The sequence below is a fragment of the Coenobita brevimanus genome, chromosome 38 (assembly GCF_032717465.1).
Source record: "Coenobita brevimanus isolate Jiangsu-jjx chromosome 38, ASM3271746v2, whole genome shotgun sequence".
NCBI lineage: Eukaryota > Metazoa > Arthropoda > Malacostraca > Decapoda > Coenobitidae > Coenobita > Coenobita brevimanus.
The window spans coordinates 50,811,194-50,836,193 of NC_136991.1; the positions used below are offsets into that span (position 1 = coordinate 50,811,194).

The following is a 25,000-nucleotide window of genomic DNA, read 5'->3' on the forward strand; positions in this document are numbered from 1 at the left end:
ACACACACACACACACACTCACACACATACAACTTTCCCTACACACAAATGGAAACACACACAAATCTCTTTCCTTCCTCACACTTCCCTCCCCTCTCTCCTCTCCCCCTCCATCCCTCCCCTCCCCTCCCTCATACCTACACGTCCACTCACCAGAAATAAACACGCAAACACACGCGATAAAAAACGCAAAACAAACACAGGGACGAAAAAACACAAACAGAGCAGAATTGTGCGTGACGCGACGAAAGTGTAAATCACTATTAATTCAACTCTTTCCCTGCTGCCTGTAATGAGAGAGAGAGAGAGAGAAATGTGTTTGTGTGTGTGTGTGTGTGTGTGGATATGGACGTGTGGGTGTGTGTGGATATGGATATGTGAGGGTGTGGGTAAGGATATGGATGTGTGTGGGTGTGGGTGTGGGTGTGGAGGTAGGCGTAAGCATTTGTAAGACTGTGTGAGGATGTTAATAAGCATGAAGGTGAGGATGATTATGGGTGTGGATATCGGTGGGTGTAGGTATATGATGAGTGTGGGTGTGAGTAGGTGGTGGGTGTGAGTAGGTGCTGGGTGTTGCTGTGGCTGTGGCTGTGGGTGTAGGTGTGGCTGTGGGTGTGCAAAATCAATACATCTAACACAAAATAATGTTGACTCTCCCTAACGAAGACAGGATTAGATCTAATATTCGCAAAAAACGCCAAAGATTATAATGCTTTCCAAGTTTTGCGAATGCGGATGAAGCTGTGTGTGTGTGTGTGTGTGTGTGTGTGTGTGTGTGTGTGTGTGTGTGTGTACAAAAATGATGGTGGTGGTTTTATTAAAATGTTGATATTGTGATGATAATGATAGAGAGAGAGAGAGAGAGAGAGAGAGGGGGGGGGAACTGGGGAATCTATTAAATACCATGTTTTCATAATTATCTCTCTCTCTCTCTCTCTCTCTCTCTCTCTCATTAGCACAACAACATCATCACAGGCTACAAAATAAATCATAATCCACCAAACCTTTCATCATTTTTCCCTTTACAAAAATCGCCATTATTAACCCAAACAATTTCCTTCCTATTAATCCCATTTCCTTTAACATTATTATTATTATTTTCATTCATTATTTTTATCACCAATATCCTATATTTCCATTTTCATTCTTATTTTTCCTATTCTTACCTACTACCCTCCTATTTTGTTCCTATTTCCACACATCCCTTCACCCCCAATTTCCTCCACACACATGCTCCCTATTCGCCGAGGCCAATTACGCGAATCTTGTTAAAAAAAAAATATCTGTGTTAAAAACTCCGCGGATTTTTACCTAATTAAAACGGTGATTAATGTAATGATGTAATTAGAAGTGATAATAACACCAGATAGGCTTAGGAGAGGGAGGGAAGGAGGGAGGAAAGGTAGGAAAGTAAAAGGAAAAGCAGGAAGGATGGAGAGTAGGTAGGAAGGTAAGAGGGAAGGAAGAAAGAAAGGTAGGATGGAAGGAGAGAGAGAGAGAGAAATGGGAGGAAAGAGGAAAGGAAGGATGGGAGGAAGGAAATGTATGAAGGAAAACCGAAGGATGGAAGGAAAGAAAGAAAGAAAGAAATCAGAGAGTACCCTACAATATTGGAAGGGGGGGAATTGAGAGAGAGGGAGGAAAGAGAGGAATAAAAGGAAGAAGCGGAGAGGAAGAAGAAAAAAGAGAGGAAGAGAAGCGAGAAAAAAGAGAAGAGGATTGGTAAACAGAGTGAAAGAGAAGGTGAGAGGAAAATTAGACCAAAAAAAAAGAGAGAAAGGGGAAAAAGAGTGAAAGAGAGAATGAGAGAAAATGAGAGAGCTGAAATGAAAGATTGAGAGAAAAATGAGAGAGCTGAAAAGACAGGGTGAGAAAAAATGAAAGAAAAAAGAGAGTGAAAGAGAGAAGAGAGAGAGCTAAAAAGAGAGAGACAGGTGTGCAAAATCTAGTCCAGGTACGCTTACACCTTTCTGACTAATTAGGAAGGTAAGTGATGTGCGAATCCTTTTATTACCTACTACAGGCACAGACAGGGGTGGGGAGGAGGGAGGGGAGGGGAGAGAAAGCAGGGATGGGGAGGAAAGAGGGAGGAAAGGGAGAGAAAGGAGGAAAGAGGGAGGGCAGAGAAGGGGGAGGGATGGGGAGGAGAGAGGGAGGGGAAGGGAAAGAAAGCAGGAGGGATGGGGAAGAAAGAGGGAGGGAGGGGAGAGAAAGGAGGAGGTATGGGGAGGAAAGAGGGAGGGAGGGAAGGAAGGACGGAAAGAAAGATGGAATCGGGAGAAGGAGAATAGGAAGGAAGGAAGGAAGGAGGGAAAAAAGGAAGGAACAAAGAATTAATGAATGAATGGGAGAAATGATGAATGAATGAAGACAAGAAGGAAAGAAGGAAAAATGAGAAAGACAGAGGAATGAATGAATGAAGGAAGGAAGGAAGCAAGGAAGGAGGGAGGGACTGATGGATGGATGGATGGATGGATGGATGGATGGACTGAAAGACAGAAGAGAATGCAGAAAAGAAGGAAAGGAGAGGAAAGGAAGTAGGAAGAAACAGCTTACCAAGGAGAAAGAAAAAGAGGGAGAGAGGGAAAGAAGGAGGGAAGGGGAGAGAGAGAGAGAGAGAGAGAGAGAGAGAGAGAGCAAAATATTGTGCAAAGTTCCTCTAAGCCAATTAACCTTCTCTTTTACCTAATAACTAAGCCAATTAACACAATAATCCTATTAAACACAACACCACACGCCTTTCACCTTAACTTGGCCTAGATTTTCGTCCTTTTGCAGCTTATTTCACGTAGCTCAGTGGCAAAAATACTACGGCTCTACATCCTTTCCATGGCACTTCTTCGTGACTAGCATCATATTCTAGTGTTAATCTATTGCTATAAGTCGGCATATGAGATTGAACGATGGTAATTTTAGGTCAAGTTAAAGTGAAATGGGTATAGCTAAGTGTCGTGTGTGTGTGTGTGTGTGTGTGTGTGAGAGAGAGAGAGAGAGAGAGAGAGAGAGAGAGAGAGAGTGGGGAGGAGGACGTAAGACTAAAAGGAATGCAGGAAGGAAGGGAAGGGAAGGAATGAAAAGAAAGTGGAGGGGAGGGATGGAGAAATTGTGAGGGGAGACGAAGGAGAGGCACTGAGGGGAAGGGGAGGGGAAGGAGGAAGCGAGGGGAAGAGGGAGGGGGGAGAGATGGAAGTGAGAGAAAGTGAATGGAGTAGGGAGGAGAAGAGAGAAGGGGAGAGAGAGAGAGAGAGGAGAAAGGAGTGAGGGACTGAGACGAAAGGAGGAGGAATGAAATGGGGAGGAGAGGGGAGAAAGGAGGGAAGATTAAGGAATTGAGGAATGAGGGGAGAGGAGGATAGGAGAGAAAGGAGTGAGGGAGGAGGAGGGAGAGGGGAGGGGGAGGAATGAGAGAGAGAGAGAGAGAGAGAGAGAGGGGGGGAGAGGGGTTACCTAAAATCCCTCTTTCTCGAGTTTACAAGGTTTTTGGCTGATAAAGACCCTATTAATCCACTAATCCAATTACATGCCTCAATAACGATGGGGGGGAGGGGGAGGGGAGAAGATGGAGGGGAGATGAGGGAGAGAATGAGGGGGTGAGGAGGAAAAGGGAGGGAAAGGAGGGGGGGGGGAAAGAGCAGGAGAGGGAGACAAAAGGCGGAAGTAGTAGTAGTAGTAATAATAATAATAATAATAATAACAATCAAATACAAATAAAAAAATAATTATAACAACATTACATATAATAATAATAATAATAATAATAATAATAATAATAAAACACAGTAACAATAAAACACCAATCTCCTCGCCCAAAGCCAGCGCAATTCAACACGGTAATATAAGAGGAAGAAAAGTTGCATGGAAAAACAGAATTGGTCTCCCACATGTAAAATAATCTCTTGGAAATCTGATAATGGTGAAGGAAAAATTATATCAGGGTATATATGAAGGCGGGAGGGAGGGGGAGGGATGGGGGTGTGGTGGTGGAGGTGCTGACAATTATTATTATTAATATTATATTAATTATGATTATTATTATTACTATTATTATTATTACTACTACTACTACTACTATTATTATTATTATTATTATTATAACTACTACTACTACTATTATTATTATTATTATTTGCTACGATTATTACTACTGTTATTACCATGCTGTCGTTGATATTAATAAGCCACATGAGAAAATTTGCCACAGACAGACAGACAAAATCGAAAATACAAAAAGAAAATGAAAGCCAGCGTGAAAAAAAACACAAAAAAAAACAGCTCAGTAACGTATGCCCAAAAAAGAGAGAGAGAAAACCAAAATTAAAAAAAATGTGGGGAAACTCTTCGGTAAACACACGCCTTGTTTCGTGTGGCATAATACTTACTCTGAATTTTTCGTGACCTTGGCGAGAGAGAGAGAGAGAGAGAGAGAGAGAGAGAGAGAAAGAGAGAGGGAGAGAGAGAGAGAGGGGGGGGAGGCGGTAATGGGATACGTTGGCGTGAATGGAGTAAAAGTGTGACATGATAAGGAAGGAAGGACAGTAAAGGAAGGAGGGAGGGATGAAAGGAAGGAGGATGGATATGGGGAAAGAGAGAAGAAGGAAGGATGGAAGGAGGAGGAAGGAAGGGAAAAAGGGAAGGAGATAAAATGGAAAGAAGGACGGAAGGAGGGAAGAAGGAAGGTAGAAAGGAGAGGAGATGGAAGGAAGGAGGAGGAAGGAAGGAAGGAGAAAAAGGAAGGAAGAAGGGATGAAGGAAGGGAAGAAGGAAGGAAGAAGGAGGGAAGAAGGAAGGAAGGAGGAGGAAAGAAGGAAGATGGAAGGAAGGAGGGAAGAAGGAAAGAAGGAAGATGGAAGGAAGGAAGAAGGAGAGAAGGAAGATGGAAGGAAGGAAGGAAGAAGGAAGGAAGAAGGAGAGAAGGACGGAAGGAAAAGGGAAGGAAGAAGGAGGGAAGGAGGAAGGAAGGAAAAGAAATAAAGTGGCGTAACAAAAAACAATATTAATAAGCAAGGAAACAGGAAAGAGGAGGAGTCGAGGAAGGAGGAAGGAGGGAGACGAGGATGAAGGAATAAGTAGAAGCGAAAAAAGGGGGGAGGGAAGAGAGAAGAAATTGTAAGAGAAGGACGGAAGGAAGGAAGACATACGGAAGGAAGGAAGGAAGAGGAATGGACAAGCGAAGGAAGGAAGGAAAGAAAAGAAGGGAAAATGAAAGGAAGGAAAGCAGGAAGGAAGGAAGACTTGACAAAGAAGGAAGGAAGGAAGAACTGCCAGAAAGAAGGAAGGAAGGAAGAGGAATGGACAATCGAAGGAAGGAAATGAAGGGAGAATGAAAAGAAGGAATGCAAAAGAGAATGAACGAGTGAATGAAGGAAGGGAGAAAGGAAGGCAGGCAGGAAGGAAGAACTGAGAGAAAGAAGGAGGGAAAACAAAGAGAATGAAGGAAGGGAGGAATGCGACAATGAATGAATGAATGAAGGAAGGAAGGAAGGAGGGAGGGAGGAAAAGGGGGAGGGAGGAAAAGGGAGAGGGAGGGAGGGAGGCAGGGAGGTGAAGTGGAGTGGACTGAAATGGGTTGAACACATTTGGCTTCTGAGATAATCGCCTGTGTGTGTGTGTGTGTGTGTGTGTGTGTGTGTGTGAGAGAGAGAGAGAGAGAGAGAGAGAGAGAGAGAGAGAGAGAGAGAGAGAGAGAGAATAAGAAAAGAAACGCAAAGAATAGCAATAAAACATAACGACAGCATTATAAGAATAATAAAAATTAATAATAATAATAATAATAATAATAATAATAATAATAACACCACAGACCCCCCCCCTCATCCCTACTTCCTGTGTGACCCCTACTCAGTGACCTTGACCCCTGACCTTCTCCTTAAATACCCATTGTGCTTATTGCTTCCCTCTTCCTTGCTTAAACAAATCCTTGCCCCCCCCTCCTTGGTTATCTTTCTCTTCTCTCTCTCTTGGATTATTGTTCCTTGTTTTCTTCTTTTACTTCATCATTATCATCATCATCATCATCATCACCACCACCACCACCTTTTTCTTCTTCTTCGTATTATTATTATTATTATTATTATTATTATTATTATTATTACTGCCCTTGTTATTCGCATTCACCCTCCTCTCTCTCTCTCTCTCTTTCTCTCAGCCATATTTAACGAGAGAGAGAGAGAGAGAGAGAGAGAGAGAGAGAGAGAGAGAGAGAGAGAGAGAGAGAGCGATGACTGAGAAACACATGGCTTTATAGTACACATGACTGAGATATACATGTGCGTGCGTAAGGTATACATGGCTGAGGTATACATATGTGCGTGTGTATGATAGGTATATATGGGGTAGGTTTGTGGAATAGTAAGACATGGGTGAGAGAGAGAGAGAGAGAGAGAGAGAGAGAGAGAGAGAGAGAGAGAGAGAGAGAAAAAAGTCATATTGGTGAGCGTCAGTTTGATCCCGCCGAGGCCAGCTCAGCCACTGATCGGCTTTGGGTCGTGATGGAGAGCAGGGAGGGAGGGAGGGAGGGAAGGAGGGAGGGAGGGAGGGAAGGAGAAGGAAGCAGGAAGGGAGAACAAGAGACAGGAAGAACAAAGGGAGAAGTTGAGAGAGAGAGAGAGAGAGAGAGAGAGAGAGAGAGAGAGAGAGAGAGAGAGAGAGAGAGAGAGAGAGATGAAGAATGCAGAAAAAAAAAGCCGAAGAATAAGAAATGAATTTAAAAAATATAATGGAAAGTGTTAGGGGAGGAGGAGGAGGAGGAGGAGGAAGATGATGGAGGGAGAGGAAGGAGGGAGGAGGTAATGAGATGAGCAGAGGGGGAAAAAAAGGGAGAGAAAAGGGAGACAAGACTTCCGCCTGAGTGACTGGGAAAATGAAGAGAGAGAGAGAGAGAAAATAAAGGAAGGGAAAACAGGATATGATGGAAAGAAAAATGGAGAGAGAAAATGAGGAACAGGAAGAAAATAATGAAGACAAGAGAGAGAGAGAGAGAGAGAGAGAGAGAGAGAGAGAGAGAAATGCATAATAATAATAATAATAATAACACTTATGCAGCCTCAGCACCGAAAATCCGATACTGGAGAAAGTCTACGGTGAGAGCTTGCCAGATTTCACTACCTCTATGGCTTGGGTAGTGGGGTTTAGCCTTTAAGAATATCGTGAGAGGGAGTGGAGGGGAGGGAAAGGGAGGGAAGGGGAGGGCAAGGGAGGGAAGGGGAGTGGAGGGGAGGGCAAGGGAGGGGAGGGGAGAGGGGGAGAGAGGGAGGATGAGGAGGGGCTGGGAAGAATTGGAATAAGGGGAGAATAGGAACTTGGGAGACGTGAACAGGTGGTTGTGAGAGGAAGGTAAGATATGGGGAAAGAAGTTAAGGGGAGATTATACCATGAGAGAGAGAGAGAGAGAGAGAGAGAGAGAGAGAGAGAGAGAGAGAGAGAGAGAGAGAGAGACGGGAATTGAAAGCAAAGAAATAAAAAGAAAAAACTTTTTTTACTATTTTTCTATAAATAATAATAATAATAATAATAATAATAATAATAATAATAACAATAATAATAATAATAACCATAAAAAATAATAAGGAAATAAAAGAAAATCATCACCACCATTTCATCACAAATACACTCCCACCATCAACATCTTCACCACACCCACACCACCATCTTATAACTGAAGCTTTCCTAACTCAGCACTACACCTTGGAACACTGCACTTACACTTTGCTGCAGGTTTAATGGGTGTATTGTCTTTGTATGCTTCTGTTGTTTCCCTTACCTGGAGAGAGGAAAGAAATATTGTGTTAATGATTCTGTTATTTTTTTTATTATTGTTATTATCATCATCATTACCATCACACCCACCATCATCATCATCATTACCACAACCTTCATCATCATCATCACTATAATGCTACCATACCTACCACAATTCATTATCTATAATCTCTCTCTCTCTGAACACAGGCTCAATTAACTCTCACCTGAACACTACCACCTTTCGTTAGTGAGAACAGAACACTAGAACAAGATAACTTTATACCAAGGCGTCGTGGTACTGAAGGGGTTAATGACAGGAAGGGAGCGTTTATCTGGCCTAATGACCCTAATTAAATGGGATGTAATGGAAAAGATAATTATATGTGACTGAACTTGTGCAATGGATGGGAGAAGTTGGTGTTGGTGAGAGAGAGAGAGAGAGAGAGAGAGAGAGAGAGAGAGAGAGAGAGCAATGACCTCTGACCTTCTTGACCCCTCCAATGTCACCCTGCATTTTAAAACACCTCCTCCCCCCTCCCTCCCTCTCCTTTCCTCCTCTCCGTCTCCCCCTCCTCTCCCCCTCCACTCTTTCCTCCTCCTCTTCCGCTTCCTCATCCACCTCTACTCACGAACCTCTCTCTCTCTCTCTCACACACACACACACACACACACACACACACACACACACACACACACACACACACAATGAGAAAGAAATCCAGACACTCAAATCCACATCATCATCATCATCATCCCCCTTCTCCGTATCATCATCATCATCATCCCCCTTCTCCGTATCATCATCATCATCATCATCATCATCCCCCTCCCCCTTCTCCGTATCATCATCATCATCATCATCCCCCTCCCCCTTCTCCGTATCATCATCATCATCATCATCCCCCTCCCCCTTCTCCGTATCATCATCATCATCATCATCATCATCATCCCAACTCTTCTTCCACTCGCAGCTGGGATGAGGTAGGCAAGAAAAAAGAGACAAGACCCTGGACCCAAAAAACAGCTCAAAAACAAAAGAAAATGAAAGAAAAAGATTTATAATAGTCTCCCCTTCCATAAACACTTTCCACATCGAGAGAGAGAGAGAGAGAGAGAGAGAGAATCAGTCATGTTCTCCTCCATCCGCTTCTCATAATCTATCATGATCTGCCCATCTATCTATCTATCGAGTGAAAATAATAGATCAACAAAATCCCTCACTCATTCTTCACAATCGTCTCACAATCTATCTATCTATCTATTTCCCCCTCTTCCTCCGTAACTATTTTCACACACACACACACACACACACACACACACATACATACACATACATACATAAACACACACACACACACACACACACACACACACACACACACACACACACACACACAGGTCCCCTCATTACAAGCCAAGCAATCCTCTTATGGTCGTTCTGTGCATCCTGGGGGAAAATGGAAGAAGAGAAAGAAAGGCGAAGAATTAGGAAAGATGATTTGAGTTTCCCCTTGAAAGCTTATTTACGTAGGGGATGGCTCTCCGTTTTCTTTGCGTCTTCTTTTTTTGCCTTGTCTTCTCTTTTCTTCTTAGCTCTTACTTTCCTCCTCCCTCCCCTCCTCCTTTCCTCTCTTCTTTGTCTTTTCCTCCTCCTCTTCCTTCCTTCTTCATCTCCTCCTTCTTCTTTCCTTTCTTCATTTTCTTCTCCTACTTCTTCTTTCCTTTCTTCGTCTTCTCCTCTTCCTCCTTCCTTCCTTTCTTCTTCGTCTTCTCCTCCTCCTCCTTCTGTCTTCAATGTCTTCTTCTCCTTTCTTCTTCATCTCCTCCTCCTCCTTTTCTCCTCCTCTTCTTGTTCTTATTATTGTTTTTGTTGTTCTTCTTCGTTGTCGTAATCGCCTCGCTTTTCTTACCTCTTCTGCCATTGCCAGACGATGTTCCTTCGCTGAGTAGGGACACACACGAGTAGGGTTTTTTTAGGCTATTTTTCTCTCTGTATTCCTCCATTCTCTCTCTCTCTCTCTCTCTCTCTCACACACACACACACACACACACACACGTTTCCCTTCCCCAATCTTCCTTTTAATAACACGGAGACTAATAATTCCTCGTTGATATTACTAAGGCGGCATTTAACAGAGCAATTTTAATAATACTCTGGCTGGAAGATAATAACATACATGCACTGCTATCTGTGTGTGTGTGTGTGTGTGTGTGTGTGTGTGTGAGAGAGAGAGAGAGAGAGAGAGAGAGAGAGAGAGAGAGAGAGAGAGAGAGAGAGCAGGAGGGGGGGCCACGCACCATTCTTCACCTTTTCTGCATAATTTACGTAACTTGTGGTAATGCAGCGTGAAAAATGTTAAAATCAGCGGGAAATTTACAGTGTGGGCGTGATGCATGTTGGTGTCTTGATTGCAGTATTGCAGAGGCGCTGACATGCATAAAGAGTGTGCAACATCATCATCATTGCAGTCGTACCATCATCATCATCGTCGTCGTCATCCTCACCATCACAATTACCATCACCACCATCATCATCATCATCACTACCACCACCACCATTTCCTTATAGATCACTAATATACATTAATTTTGTGACCCTCTTCTTGACATACATAATTCGAAACAGAGAATTTTTGGGATATTATTTTTACATGTAGCGAGTTTCCTACTTATCATTATTTTTTAGCAATTATTATTATTATTATTATTATTATTATTGTTATTATTATTATTTATATCATTAAAACACATCAGTATATTCATGTCCATTTTCTATCTATCCATCTATCTATCTATCTATCTGTCCATCCCTCTATCTATCTATCTACCTATCCATTTATCTATCTATTTCCTCTGTTTTCTTACAGTGATAATTTTTTCTTCCAAGACAGTTTAATATATTATGAGATTTTTTTCATTATTACATCTTTACCAAATTTTCGTGGTGTCTGAACAGTTTTTCTTTGGCGATTTATTGGCGATTTTTGCGGTGGGAGATTTTCTAGACTCATTTTATAGAGCAAGTTTGACAGTAAATTCTATCTTATTTATGACTCTCTCTCTCTCTCTCTCTCTCTCTCTCTCTCACACACACACACACACACACACACACTTACTCCCCTCTCTCACATAAACAAAAACACATGCACCCTCTCTCTCTCCTCCCTCCCTCCCTCTCTCTCTCTCCCTCTCTCTCTCTCTCTCTCCCTCTCTCTCTCAGCTATATTGGAGGGGTAAGGCGAGTTTGGTGACCATCTGTGACGATATTAGGGACGAGGGAGGGTGATGGATGGACGTGTGTGTGTGTGTGTGTGTGTGTGTGTGTGTTTTATGTATGTGTTATGTATGTATGTACGTATGTAGTGTGTGTGTGTGTGTGTGTGTGTGTGTGTGTGTGTGTGTGTTTTATGTATGTATGTTATGTATGTAGTATGTGTGTGTGTGTGTTTGTGTGTGTGTGTGTGTCTATTTGTGTACGTATGAGAAAGATAGATAGATAAATATAAAGAGATAGATAAATAGACAGACAGACAGATAAAGATATATGCAGACAGATGGATAGATAGATGGACAGACAGATAGACAGATAAAGACAGCTATAGATAGACACAGAAAGAGACATATAGATAGACAGATAGATAGACGCATGGAAAGATGGATGAAGGAATAGAGACAGTCATAGAGGGGCAGACAGAAAGATAGACAGCTATTGAAACGCAGAATATAAACAGACAGACAGACAGACCGATAGATTCAGACACACAGAGAGATAGATAGATTTCCAAACCGCCTACAGGGAGATGCAAAAACGCAGCCATGATTTTTGCAGCCAACAGTACATCAAAAAGTTCTTTGGTATTTTCTGAAACACTTCGCTGTTTCCAATTACAAGGAGTGGAAAAAAGATGACGTGTTTGTGTGTGTGTGTGTGTGTGTGTGTGTGTGTGTGTGTGTGTGTGTGTGTGTGTGTGTGTGTGTGTGTGTGGATGGATGAAAGTATGTATGTATGTATAAAATGTGTCTGCATATGTGTTGCCCCTCCTCTCTCTCTCTCTCTCTCTCTCTCTCTCTCTCTCTCTTTCAATTATTTAACAAAGGAGGCACATTTAAAACAAAAAATTGCTGGAACTTTACGAGAGAGAGAGAGAGAGAGAGAGAGAGAATCACATAAATATATAAAACAGAATAATAACAACATTTAGGGTTCACGTTAATAAAAAAAACCGAAGAGCATGCCATTAAAAAGTAATAATAATAATAATAATAATAATAATAATAATAATTGTTACCTTTAATTTATTTTTATTTTTATTATATTTATTTATTTATTCATTTTATTTTTTCAATTATCTTTTATTTATTTTCATTTTATTTATCAGTTTATTCATTTTATTCGTTAGTTATTGGGTGTGGATTTCCTTCACTGCTTCCTTCACCTTCCTTCTTTCATTCTTACATTCACTCCTTCATTCTAGCCTTCATTCACCCCTTCCTTCACTCATACACACCTTTCTTCATTCATTGTTTCATTCCACCCTTCATTCACTACTCTTTTCCATCCTTCATTCATTTCTTTCTTCATTCCCACATCCACTCCTTCCTTCATTCCCTTCCTAGTTCATTCACTCCCCCTTTCATTCATTCCATCCTTCATTCCTTCATACGCTTTCTAGTTCATACACTCCACCCCTCATGCAATCTATCCTTCCTTCCCTCATTCACTCCTTCCTTCCTTCCCTCATTCACTCCTTCCTTCCTTCCCTCATTCACTCCTTCCTTCCTTCCCTCATTCACTCCTTCCTTCCTTCCCTCATTCACTCCTTCCTTCCTTCCTTCCCTCATTCACTCCTTCCTTCCCTCATTCACTCCCTCCTTCCTTTCCCTCATTCACTCCCTCCTTCCTTCCCACATCCACTCCTTCCTTCCTTCCCTCATTCACTCCTTCCTTCCTTCCCACAGCCACTCCTTCCTTCATTCCCTCATTCACTCCTTCCTTCCTTCCTTCATTCACTCCTTCCTTCCTTCCCTCATTCACTCCTTCCTTCCTTCCCTCATTCACTCCTTCATTCACTCCTTCCTTCCTTCCCTCATTCACTCCTTCCTTCATTCCTTCACCCACACCTTCCTTCATTCCCTGTCCAGGTCATTCACTCCACGCCATTCACTGTCTTACTTTTCATTCCAGTGTAAAAATGTAACGACGCATTTATAAAGTCCTAATGGTGTCCCTAAAGAGAGAGAGAGAGAGAGAGAGAGAGAGAGAGAGAGAGAGAGAGAGAGAGAGAGAGCGTAGGTGTGTGCAGAAAATAGCCAATGAGAAATCAGTGGAGCAAAAGGCCAGTCTATCATTGCCCATTTCCCTCAATAATTGACTATTTTCCCTCCACTACCCCTCTCCACCTCCACCCCCCTCCCCTCTCACCCTCCTCCACCCCTCCCCCCTCTCAACCCCCTCCACCCCAAGACCCCCCTTTCCTCCACACCCCCTCCACCCACCACACAATCGTCTACCTTTAGAATATATATTTTCTTACTCTGGGATTTTTTGGATTTGTCTGACGGATTAATTCTCTCTCTCTCTCTCTCTCTCTCTCTCTCTCTCTCTCTCTCTCTCACACACACAGGATTTTTCTCTATTTCTTTTGGAGTTCCTTTATCTGTTTAATTTCTCGAAAGTTCAATGCTTTTATCATTATTATTATTATTATTATTATTATTATTTCCTGGAGAGTTCGACCGGGCTTTTTGTTTCGGCAGTTTCGGCTTGATTTTATTATTATTATTATTATTATTATTATTAATGATGATGATGATGATGATTATGATTATTATTGTTATTATTATTATTATTATTATTATTAGTAGTAGTAGTAGTAGTAGTAGTAGTAGTATTGTTATTTGTTTTACTATTACTACTACAATTAGTTTTATTATCATTATTATTATTATTATTATTATTATTATTATTACTGACAACTACTGCAACTACAACAATAATTATTATTATCTTTATTACTAATACTACCCCTACTACCACAAACCATCATCATTTCTATTACTACAACTACTACTACTACTACTATTATTATTATTATTATTATTATTATCATTATTATTGTTGTTGTTATTGTCATTCCCTCGGGAGCTGGGTTGGATATTTCTCAATCCCAAGGGGGAAAGATGGGATAATACTTCTCATTTGTCTCCCTATTGGAAGGATTAGGAGGGAGGGAGGGAGGGGAAGGAAGGGAAGGAGAGGGGAAGGAGGGGAGGAGGGAGGAGGGACACTAAATGACGACAAAGAAAAGGAAGAGGAGGGAGGAACACTGGAGAGAGAGAGAGAGAGAGAGAGAGAGAGAGAGAGAGAGAGAGAGATTTAATTAACCCGAGACATCTACACTCTTTATCACAGGCAGTAATAATAATAATATGATAAGTGTATTTAATTAAGGTCGATTATACCATTATCAACACGTATAAATAACGAACGAGGATATTTGGTGGCAATAAAGAGTTAATTATTCGTTGGTGGTGACAGTGGTGGCTCCCTCTCAAAGCTTTACATCACCTCTAAGTGTAAAACCAGCTCTAGGTCCGCTTCAGGCTGCTCTACGGTGGGGTGTATGAGCTGGGATGAGGGGACAGGTGTGTGGCGTGTACCTGTATGCACGTAATTACTCCCCGAAGCTCTATATCACCTGTCTAAGCTCTCTCACCCGCTCTATTCGCCAGAGTGCATGACGGTGGGGCTGGAGGAAGGCACGTACTATTACAAGAGTCGCGGTGGCGGTGAGGTGTGTGGCGTGTACCTGTTGAGCCAACCTGATCAACTCGTCCAGGTGTCCTTCGATTATCTCAACGTGGATTGCGACAGCGATGGCCTGGTCAGCGTAAGTAGAAAGGAATATCTATCTAATCTATCTATCTACCTGTCTATTTATCTGTCCATCCATGTATCTATCTATCTATCTAATCTGTCTATCTATCAATATGTAGCCAGACGACTTAATCCCGTTAGGGGTGGCCACAAACAAATCGCCCTGTCCCTATTAATCTATCTACCTACCTATCTATCTATTTATTGCCAGACGCCTTAATTTCGTAAGGGGTGGCCACAAACAAATCGCCTCCATGTCGCCCTGTCATTTCGCTGTCCTCCCCCCAACTTACACCTCCCTCTTGCATAAACCTCTCCACTACATCCCTCCACCTCATCTCCGATCTCCCTTTCAGTCTCTACACAGTTTGGATCTCTCTCTCTCTCTCTCTCTCTCTCTACTGCTACTTCTCCTCATCATTACGTGGGAAAAAGGTTAGGAAAAAATAATGATGATGATGATGATGATGATGATGGTGATGATGATGATGATGATGGTGATGATGATGATGATGATGGTGATGATGATGATGATGATGATGATGATGATGGTGATGATGATGGTGATGATGATGATGAGGAGGAGGAGGAGGATGGTGATGGTTGTCGTGGTGGTGATGCTGCTAATGATGATGACGGTGAAGATGATGACGATGGTGATGATGATGATGGTGATGATGATGATGATGGTGATGATGATTAGGAGAAGGATGGTGGTGGTGGTAGTAGTGCTAATGATGATGATGGTGATGATAGTGATGATGGCTGCCCCAACACCGACTACGAAGCTGATAGACTCATTTGCCTAAGTGATGAAGGATTTATATCGAATTACAGTGTCATTTTGGTACGTTTAGTTTTTGTAAGAGAAGCATTACGTGGAGAAAAGTGATGATGAAGATGATGATGATGATGATGGTGGTGGTGGTGGTGATGATGGTGATGATGATGGTGATGATGATGATGATGATGGTGATGAGGAGGAGGAGGATGGTGATGATGGTAAGGGGGAGGAGGAGAAGAAGAATGGTCGTGACAATGATGGTGATGATGTGTGTGTGTGTGTGAGACAGAGAGAGAGAGAGAGAGAGAGAGAGAGAGAGAGAGAGAGAGAGAGAGAGAGAGAGAGAGAGAGATTTAAGAACAAGAGTGAGAAAATCTGAACGCAAAAATAAAAAATAAATAAAAAAAATAATGATAAATAGGAAACAAGTACAGGAGAGGCAAGATGTGTGAAAGGGAGAAAGAAAAGAGAGAAAGAGGGAAGGAAGGGAAAGAGGGAAGGAAGGGAAAGAGGGAAGGAAAGGAAAGAGGGAAGGAAGGGAAAGAGGGAAGGAAGGGAAAGAGGGAAGGGAGGGAAAGAGGGAAGGAAGGGAAAGAGGGAAGGAAGGGAAAGAGGGAAGGAAGGGAAAGAGGGAAGGAAGGGAAAGAGGGAAGGAAGGGAGAAAGAGGGAAGGAAGGGAAAGAGGGAAGGAAGGGAAAGAGGGAAGGAAGGGAGAAAGAGGGAAGGAAGGGAAAGAGGGAAGGAAGGGAAAGAGGGAAGGAAGGGAGAAAGAGGGAAGGAAGGGAAAGAGGGAAGGGAGGGAAAGAGGGAAGGAAGGGAAAGAGGGAAGGAAGGGAAAGAGGGAAGGAAAGGAAAGAGGGAAGGAAGGGAAAGAGGGAAGGAAGGGAAAGAGGGAAGGGAGGGAAAGAGGGAAGGAAGGGAAAGAGGGAAGGAAGGGAAAGAGGGAAGGAAGGGAGAAAGAGGGAAGGAAGGGAAAGAGGGAAGGAAGGGAAAGAGGGAAGGAAGGGAGAAAGAGGGAAGGAAGGGAAAGAGGGAAGGAAGGGAGAAAGAGGGAAGGAAGGGAGAAAGAGGGAAGGAAGGGAGAAAGAGGGAAGGAAGGGAAAGAGGGAAGGAAGGGAGGGAAAGAGGGAAGGAAGGGAGTTAGAGGGAAGGAAGGGAGAAAGAGGGAAGGAAGGGAGAAAGAGGGAAGGAAGGGAGAAAGAGGGAAGGAAGGGAGAAAGAGGGAAGGAAGGGAAAGGGGGAAGGAAGGGAGAAAGAGGGAAGGAAGGGAGAAAGAGGGAAGGAAGGGAAAGAGGGAAGGAAGGGAAAGAGGGAAGGAAGGGAAAGGGGGAAGGAAGGGAAAGAGGGAAGGAAGGGAGAAAGGGGGAAGGAAGGGAAAGAGGGAAGGAAGGGAGGGAAAGAGGGAAGGAAGGGAAAGAGGGAAGGGAGGGAAAGAGGGAAGGAAGGGAGGGAAAGAGGGAAGGAAGGGAGGGAAAGAGGGAAGGGAGGGAAAGAGGGAAGGAAGGGAGAAAGAGGGAAGGAAGGGAAAGAGGGAAGGAAGGGAAAGAGGGAAGCAAGGAAGGGAAAGAGGGAAGCAAGGAAGGGAAAGAGGGAAGGAAGGAAGGGAAAGAGGGAAGGAAGGGAAAGAGGGAAGGAAGGGAAAGAGGGAAGGAAGGGAAAGAGGGAAGGAAGGGAAAGAGGGAAGGAAGGGAAACAGGGAAGGAAGGGAAACAGGGAAGGAAGGGAAAGAGGGAAGGAAGGAAGGGAAAGAGGGAAGGAAGGGAAACAGGGAAGAAAGGGAAAGAGGGAAGGAAGGGAAAGAGGGAAGGAAGGGAGGGAAAGAGGGAAGGGAGGGAAAGAGGGAAGGAAGGGAGGGAAAGAGGGAAGGGAGGGAAAGAGGGAAGGGAGGGAAAGAGGGAAGGAAGGGAAAGAGGGAAGGGAGGGAAAGAGGGAAGGGAGGGAAAGAGGGAAGGAAGGGAGGGAAAGAGGGAAGGGAGGGAAAGAGGGAAGGAAGGGAAAGAGGGAAGGAAGGGAGGGAAAGAGGGAAGGAAGGAAGGGAAAGAGGGAAGGAAGGAAGGGAAAGAGGGAAGGAAGGAAGGGAAAGAGGGAAGGAAGGAAGGGAAAGAGGGAAGGAAGGGAAAGAGGGAAGGAAGGGAGGGAAAGAGGGAAGGAAGGAAGGGAAAGAGGGAAGGAAGGGAAAGAGGGAAGGAAGGAAGGGAAAGAGGGAAGGAAGGGAAAGAGGGAAGGGAGGGAAAGAGGGAAGGAAGGGAGGGAAAGAGGGAAGGGAGGGAAAGAGGGAAGGAAGGGAGGGAAAGAGGGAAGGAAGGAAGGGAAAGAGGGAAGGAAGGAAGGGAAAGAGGGAAGGAAGGGAAAGAGGGAAGGAAGGGAAAGAGGGAAGGAAGGGAAAGAAGGAAGGAAGGAAGGGAAAGAGGGAAGGAAGGAAGGGAAAGAAGGAAGGAAGGAAGGGAAAGAGGGAAGGAAGGGAAAGAGGGAAGGAAGGGAAAGAGGGAAGGAAGGGAAAGAGGGAAGGAAGGGAGGGAAAGAGGGAAGGAAGGAAGGGAAAGAGGGAAGGAAGGGAGGGGAAGAGGGAAGGAAGGAAGGGAAAGAGGGAAGGAAGGGAGGGAAAGAGGGAAGGAAGGAAGGGAAAGAAGGAAGGAAGGGAGAGAAAGAGGGAAGGAAGGAAGGGAAAGAGGGAAGGAGGGAGGGGAAAGAGGGAAGGAAGGGAGAGAAAAAAGGGAAGGGAAGGATGGGGAGAAAACTTTTGCTTCCTACTGTCAAAGTGATGGTACTGAAGTTTTGATGGGAGGAATTGAAAAATGGATCCTGGGAGAGAGAGAGAGAGAGAGAGAGAGAGAGAGAGAGAGACAGACAGACAGACAGACGAGAGAAATTAGGCAGAGAACCGGAGAAGGAAAAGAAGAGAGTGAGAGAGAGAAGGGGCGACGAAAAATTAAAGCGAGTTAGTGAGCGAGTGAAAGTGAGAAAAATGCAATACAAATGAGCAGGAAGGCCGGGAGGAGAGACTGACAGGAGGGCAAAGTTGCGTGTGTGTGTGTGTGTGTGTGTGTGTGTGTGTGTGTGTGTGTGTGAGAGAGAGAGAGAGGGAGCAAATGAGTACAAGAGAGAGAGAAGTATCGGGGTGCAAGAGGGAAGCTAACTGGTAACACGAGACCTGCATTGCCCCGGGCCTGGAAAGAGGGAGGGGCTGGCTGGAAGGTAGTGCTGGAAACAAAGGAAATAGATGGAAATAGATAGATAGAGACGGGGGACTGGAAAGGTGGACTGGAAGTATTAAAAAGTGGTAGGGGTTGGCTGGAACAAAGGATAGAGACGGGAGACTGGAAAGATGAACTGGAAGGATTTGAAATTGGTAGGGGCTGGCTGGAAGGTGTGCTGGAACAAAGGAGATAGATAGATTTAGATAGATAGAGACGAGGGACTGGAAAAATGAACTGGAAGGATTTGAAATTGGTAGGAGTTGGCTGGAAGATGGTGGTGGGGATGGTACTGGAAACAAATTAGATAGACAGATAGAGAGGGGAACTGGAAAGGTGGACTGGAAGGAATGGAAAGGGGTGGGAGTTGGCTGGAAGGTGGTGGTGGGGGGCTGTGCTGGAAACAAAGGAGATAGATAGAGATAGATTGACTGATAGAAAGATAAACAGAGATGGACTGGAAGAGTGGACTGGATAGCATGTTCTGGAATCGAGACTGACTTGAATGTGGACTATGAGAGATAAGACTGGAATGAAGGACTGGAACTACTAGAAAGAAAGAGGACTGGGAGACGTGAGACTGGAAAGAAGGACTGGAAGAGATGAGACTGGAATAGATGAGACTGGAAAGAAGGACTGGAAGAGAGATGACACTGGAAAGACGGAGAAATGGAAGAGAAACGAGACTGGAAAGAAAGATTACTGAAAGATACGTGCAACCAGAGAGAAATTAAACAGGAGAGATGGGAAGAGTTAGACAGGAGAGAGAGTAAGAGCGTAAACCTATCAGAATGCATATGAAGAAAGGCAGGCTGGTTTACTGATTGGCTGAAGGACTGATTGGCGGGCATGTTAGAATTCTGATTTAATAATTGTGCTGAGTGGTACATGGGCCAATTAGAGCCGAAGCGATTACGTGTTGTTTCTTTTGATGCCTTTCAGATTGTTAAAATTACTGGCCTGTAATATCACTGAGAAAAACAGACACACAGACACACACACTCTCTCTCCCTCTCTCTCACACACACACACACACACACACACACACACACACACACACACATATTCCCAGGGGAAACATGCTTCTTCCTCTTCCTCCTCATCTTTTCTTCCTCCCTTCCCTCTCTCTTTTCTGTTCCTTCTTCTCTCTCCTCCTCCTTCCATTCCTTCCCAACCCCCCCCCCTCTCTCTCTCTGAAACTCCATTTTCCTTTCCCTCTCCTTTGTGCGTCTTTCTCTCTTTTTCTTCTCTCTCCCCTCACCCGCGTCTCTCTCTCTCTCTCTCTCCATTTCGAAGACAGATGAAAGCTAGCGAGGTAAATTGCTTCGACGAAGAACGTCTCCTCTTGTTTTTTTGTTTTTTTACTTTCTCTTTGTCTCTCTCCTCTCTCTCTCTCTCTCTCTCTCTAAGTTACCTCCTCTCTTTTTTCTTCCTCTCTTCCCTTTCATCTCTCTCAAAGACTTCTCCTACATGTGTCTTTCCTTACTTGTGTGTGTGTGTGTGTGTGTGTGTGTGTGTGTGTGTGTGTGTGTGTGTGTGTGTGTGTGTGTGTGTTCAGACTCATAGAATTAATACTTACTTCTAACCTTTCTCACATCAACCACTCCCGAGAAGAAGCGTCAGTCACTGTTTAAAGTGAAGCCTCTCTCTCCTGGACACACCTGTTGCTCTCTCTCTCTCTCTCTCTCACTTCCATTCTTCTTTCTCTTACCTCCTTCCCTCTCATTCACAGCAAGGGAACGAAGTAAAGACTCTCTCTCTCTCTCTCTCTCTTCTCTCTCTCTCCCTCTCTCTCTCTCTGATGGGTTTGACACAGAGCGACAAAGCATAGTGAATGATCGCCCAGTATTTCATTCTAGCGCTTCCTATACGCTCCCTTCCCTTGTCTGTTTTATCTATCTATCTGCCTATCTATCTACGTATCTGTATATCTATCTATCAATCTATGTATCTTCTCCATCTACCTATCTGTCTATCTATCCATCTATCTTTCTATCTATCCTATCTATCTATCTAACATCCTCTGTGTGGTGTTGGATTCGAGAAAAACCAAAGAATTGTTTTAAATTCTGTCAGTCTTTCCTCAACTCCATTTCAGTTCTTTCACTCTTTCTCTATTTTTATGTGTCTCTGCATCTATTTATCTATCTATGTTGGGTTGTCTATCTATCCATCTATCTGTTCATCTATCTATCTGTTCATCTATCTACCTATCTACTTGTCTATCTACAGCCTATTTCTATCTCTTGGTTAGAAATAGGAAAGAGTGGATGGAAGTACTATCCACCTATCTATGTCTATCTATCCATCCATCCCTCTATGCACTTATTTATCTATGTGCCCTTATTATCTATCTATCAAGCCGTCCAGCTATCTATCTATCCATCTATCTACCTGCATTTCGTGGACGGGTGGGAGTGGGGGGCAAGTTGCTTCCCAGACAGGCTGATTCTACCTGCCTGTCTCTCCACCTATCCACCAATCCATCAATATATCTACTTATCCATGTGCTCTTATTATCTATCTATCTATCCATCCATGTATCTATCTATCTATCTATCTACAGTTCGTGGACGGGTGGGAGTTGGGCGGCGAGTTGTTCCCCAGCGAGGTCGACGCCCCTCTGGAAGGCCGCGTCCACGAGTTCTGCGGGCGCTTGAAGAAGAAGGTGTTCCGAAGCTCCGGGAATGCGGCCGTCATCCAGTACAGGGTGCCTTCGCGTGGTGACGGCTTCAGGATCACCGTCAGATACGCCAAGAACCCCGCACGTGAGTACAAACAGAAGCACTGGGACTTGGGAGTTGAGGGATTGGTGTTTGTGAGTAAAATATAATAAGAATGAAAGAAAAACTCATGATGCATCGAAACACATGAATAAATGCTTCGAAACTAACACATATCGAAACCTGAATGCACTGAAACTTCAATGCACAGAGGCACTAAAACACAGACACTGAAACTTAAGACTCATTACACCCCCAGAGAAATGGAAAATGTATGCAAACTTACGAGGCGCATTGAAACACGGGTATAAATGCTTCGAAACTTACACGCACCGAAACTTCCCGAAACCCGAATACACAGAATTCTTCCACGCACAGAGACTCACGGGCACTAAAACACAGGCCCTGAACTAAAACACAGCAGACCTCAGAGAAACTTATGGGCAACAAAAGAAACAGCTCAAAACTTGGCCACACTCAAACTCTGAGACCTCGAAACTCAGCTGCATCCGTACCTGTGGGCAGAGGCACTAAAATATGAAATAAATCCATAAGAAAAACATAAACACCATAAACATAAAACACAGACCCAGAGCCGTGTCCAAGTATTTCATGTCTGAGTCACCGAATTCACTGCGACCCGATAACCATAAAAAAAAAACACTATACTCTTTTTACTCTAACCTGGCCTAAAACTGTCACCTCTCCATCTTGACTGCTGAGTTTTAGGAACAGATTAACACTAGACTATGGCGCTAGTCACGAAGAAGTGCTATGGAAAGGATGTAGAGCTGTAGCATTGTCTGATTCTGCTTGAGCTACGTGAAATTACCTGGAAATGGACGAAAATCGGGGGCAACGCAAGGTAACAAAATAATGCCAAAACATCAAATTTAAATATTATATCCCTAGCATTTTATAAACTAGACTGTGGGTATCAGCGCCCAAGTGGTGACATGAGAGGGCTGCTAGGAATCAAGGCGGACCAATGAGCCTTGAGTCCTAAGTAAATAAATCCATCATCATCATTATCATCATCATCCAGAACTCTTTTCCCACCCTAAGGATGGCGAAAAATTATACCAAACCTGAGAGAGAGAGAGAGAGAGAGAGAGAGAGAGAGAGAGAGAGAGAGAGAGAGAGAGAATCTAATAACATGCAAATTAATCTTTCTCTCGAGATGCAATTTTCCTCACGGTATAATATATTTTCGTCTTCACCGCACGATTACAACTATTATTATTATTATTATTATTATTATTATTATCACCATTACTATTATTAACATCATGATTATTAACATCACCATCACCATTATCATAATCATCAGTCATCATCATCACATTTGCTTCATCATTATGTAATCAGTTTCACCGACACTATCAATACTACTGTCATTACCATCATCATCACCACAACCTTGTCATCACCATCATCACCATTATCATTTGCCTCATTATCATATCCCAATTATCCTTAAGCGCACACACACAAACACACACACACACACACATTCATTAATCTTTATCTCATTTATTCAATTACGTATTTATTTTTCAATTAAAGAATGCCAACACCTGATCTGTCATTCTTATTGATGTGTATACCTTATGTTTCTGTGTCCAGGTGTGAGAAAATAAAAACAGCTCTCTCTCTCTATTTATCTATCTATCTGTCCATCTATCTATCTATCCATGTCTATCTACCTACATATCTATCTATCCATCTCTCTCAATCTATCTATCTATCTGTCCATGTCTACCTACCTATATATCTATCTATTCAAGCCTCTCTGTCTGTCTGTCTCTCTCTCCATCAATCTATCTGTCTATCTACCTATACCATACATCTCTCTCTCTCTAGCCATCAATCTAACCATGTCTATCTACCTATTCCGTATATCCCCCCCCCCTCTCTCTCTCTCTATCAGCAGGACCAGTGGCTCTAATTGCATCGTTCGTTATGTTAGCACTGGCGAAGAAAAATTAAAAGACCATATATACTCACTGGAATGCCATTAAGAGAGAGAGAGAGAGAGAGAGAGAGAGAGAGAGACTGACTAGGAGAGTTTGCTTTCATTCAGCGGACTTTTAATTTACCCATATGAGCAACTGTGAAAGTATATAAAAAAAAATTGCAGGAAATAATTCAATAATATTCACTTAACTTCTTTTAAAAATCTATCAGGATGTTGATCGAGTCTCTCTCTCTCTCTCTCTCTCTCTCTCTCTCTCTCTCTCATCACGTGGGGGTCTGTTGAGGGTCATCAATAAATTACTTCTGCATCGTGTGCGCATTTGTTTATTTGCAATCGATGTGCGTGTGTGTGTGTGTGTGTGTGTGTGTGTGTGTGTGTGTGTGTGTGTGTGTGTGTGTGAGAGAGAGAGAGAGAGAGAGAGGTGGGGAGCCAAAACGTACATATTAGAAGAAAGTAGGAAAATGGATGATGACAATAATAATGGCGATATAGACAGATAAATAGACAGATAGACAGATAGACAGACGGAGACAGAGAGAGAAAGTAAGATAGAGAGAGTCAGGTTGTGTTTGTGCGTACGTTTCATCAAGTAATTAAAGGCTGGAAGGAAGGTAGGGTCCAGGAGGAGTGGCGAGGTGAGACGGAGGAGGAGGAGCAGGAGGAGGATGCGGAAAAAAAAAGACCATAACCCATTATTGAGGTCAATATGTACACGCTTCCATGCAGGTGTGTGTGTGTGTGTGTGTGTGTGTGTGTGTGTGTGTGTGTGTGTGTGTGTGTGTGTGTGTGTGTGTGTGTGTGTGTGTGTGTGTGTGTTGCCAAAATATCTCGAAAAGTTGTGGACGAATATTCACCAAACTTTCACGAAATAGCAACTATGTGGATGTGAAGAAGCCTAATACTTTTGGTGAGGACCTGATCAAAGAAGACCGAACGCCAGCCGCCATTTATATATATATATATATATATATATATAATATGGATTGACTTTTTGGTGAAACGTGGTGACTGGATTTCGTAGAGTTTTGGGAATTTCCTTAAAATCTGGTTTGTAGTTAACTTATCCAACAACATACTTTGGCGGGCGATTAGCATTCGGCCCGTGAACGATTTTGTTTCATTATAACTTAGTAATTTAGTGGTGTATAATGTACTCTCCCTCACGCTGTACCCAGGCGCTGAGGTCATGTGTTCCTTCCATTCCAATTACCGGCACAGGTCACGGCTGCCGGCATGTCAACACGAGGTGATGTTAGGTCAATGTTTATTCCCGTGTTTATCAATTAATAACAGACGCAGGCTTACGCAGGTCGGTCAAGGAAGCTCCCTAACACCATTTCCTAGGCGATTTATTTTGCTTACTGCCCCTCGCCGACCTCTTCTGTAATACCTAAATCATTCTAATATCACCAAACTAACGATAAATAACGTACGAAAGAAGCTTCCCAACACCTCTTCCTAGGCGATTTATTTTGCATAGTACACCTTGCCGTCCTCTTCTGTGTCACTTATACCACTCTAATACCACGACAAGATGGTGAAGGAGTTGGGTTTATTCTACACACACACACACACACACACACACACACACACACACACACACACACAACCCTCGGAGCTCTTGCACATGTTACGTGAATTTGTGTGTGTAAACCCCTCCCTGTGATGAGGTATTTTGCGTCGTATTATTGTTGTTTGTCTGTC

At 43.3% G+C, this 25,000-nt stretch overlaps 1 protein-coding gene across 1 annotated transcript in view; it reads left to right on the plus strand.

Annotated features, from left to right (window-relative positions):
• LOC145396534 (corticotropin-releasing factor-binding protein) overlaps window positions 1-25,000 on the plus strand; it is a 140,658-nt gene that overhangs the window by 75,743 nt on the left and 39,915 nt on the right. The window contains exons 3-4 of the mRNA XM_080269915.1: window positions 14,473-14,630; window positions 21,162-21,363. Of these exons, the coding sequence (XP_080126041.1) occupies window positions 14,473-14,630; window positions 21,162-21,363 (360 nt within the window). The remainder of the gene's footprint in view (window positions 1-14,472; window positions 14,631-21,161; window positions 21,364-25,000) is intronic.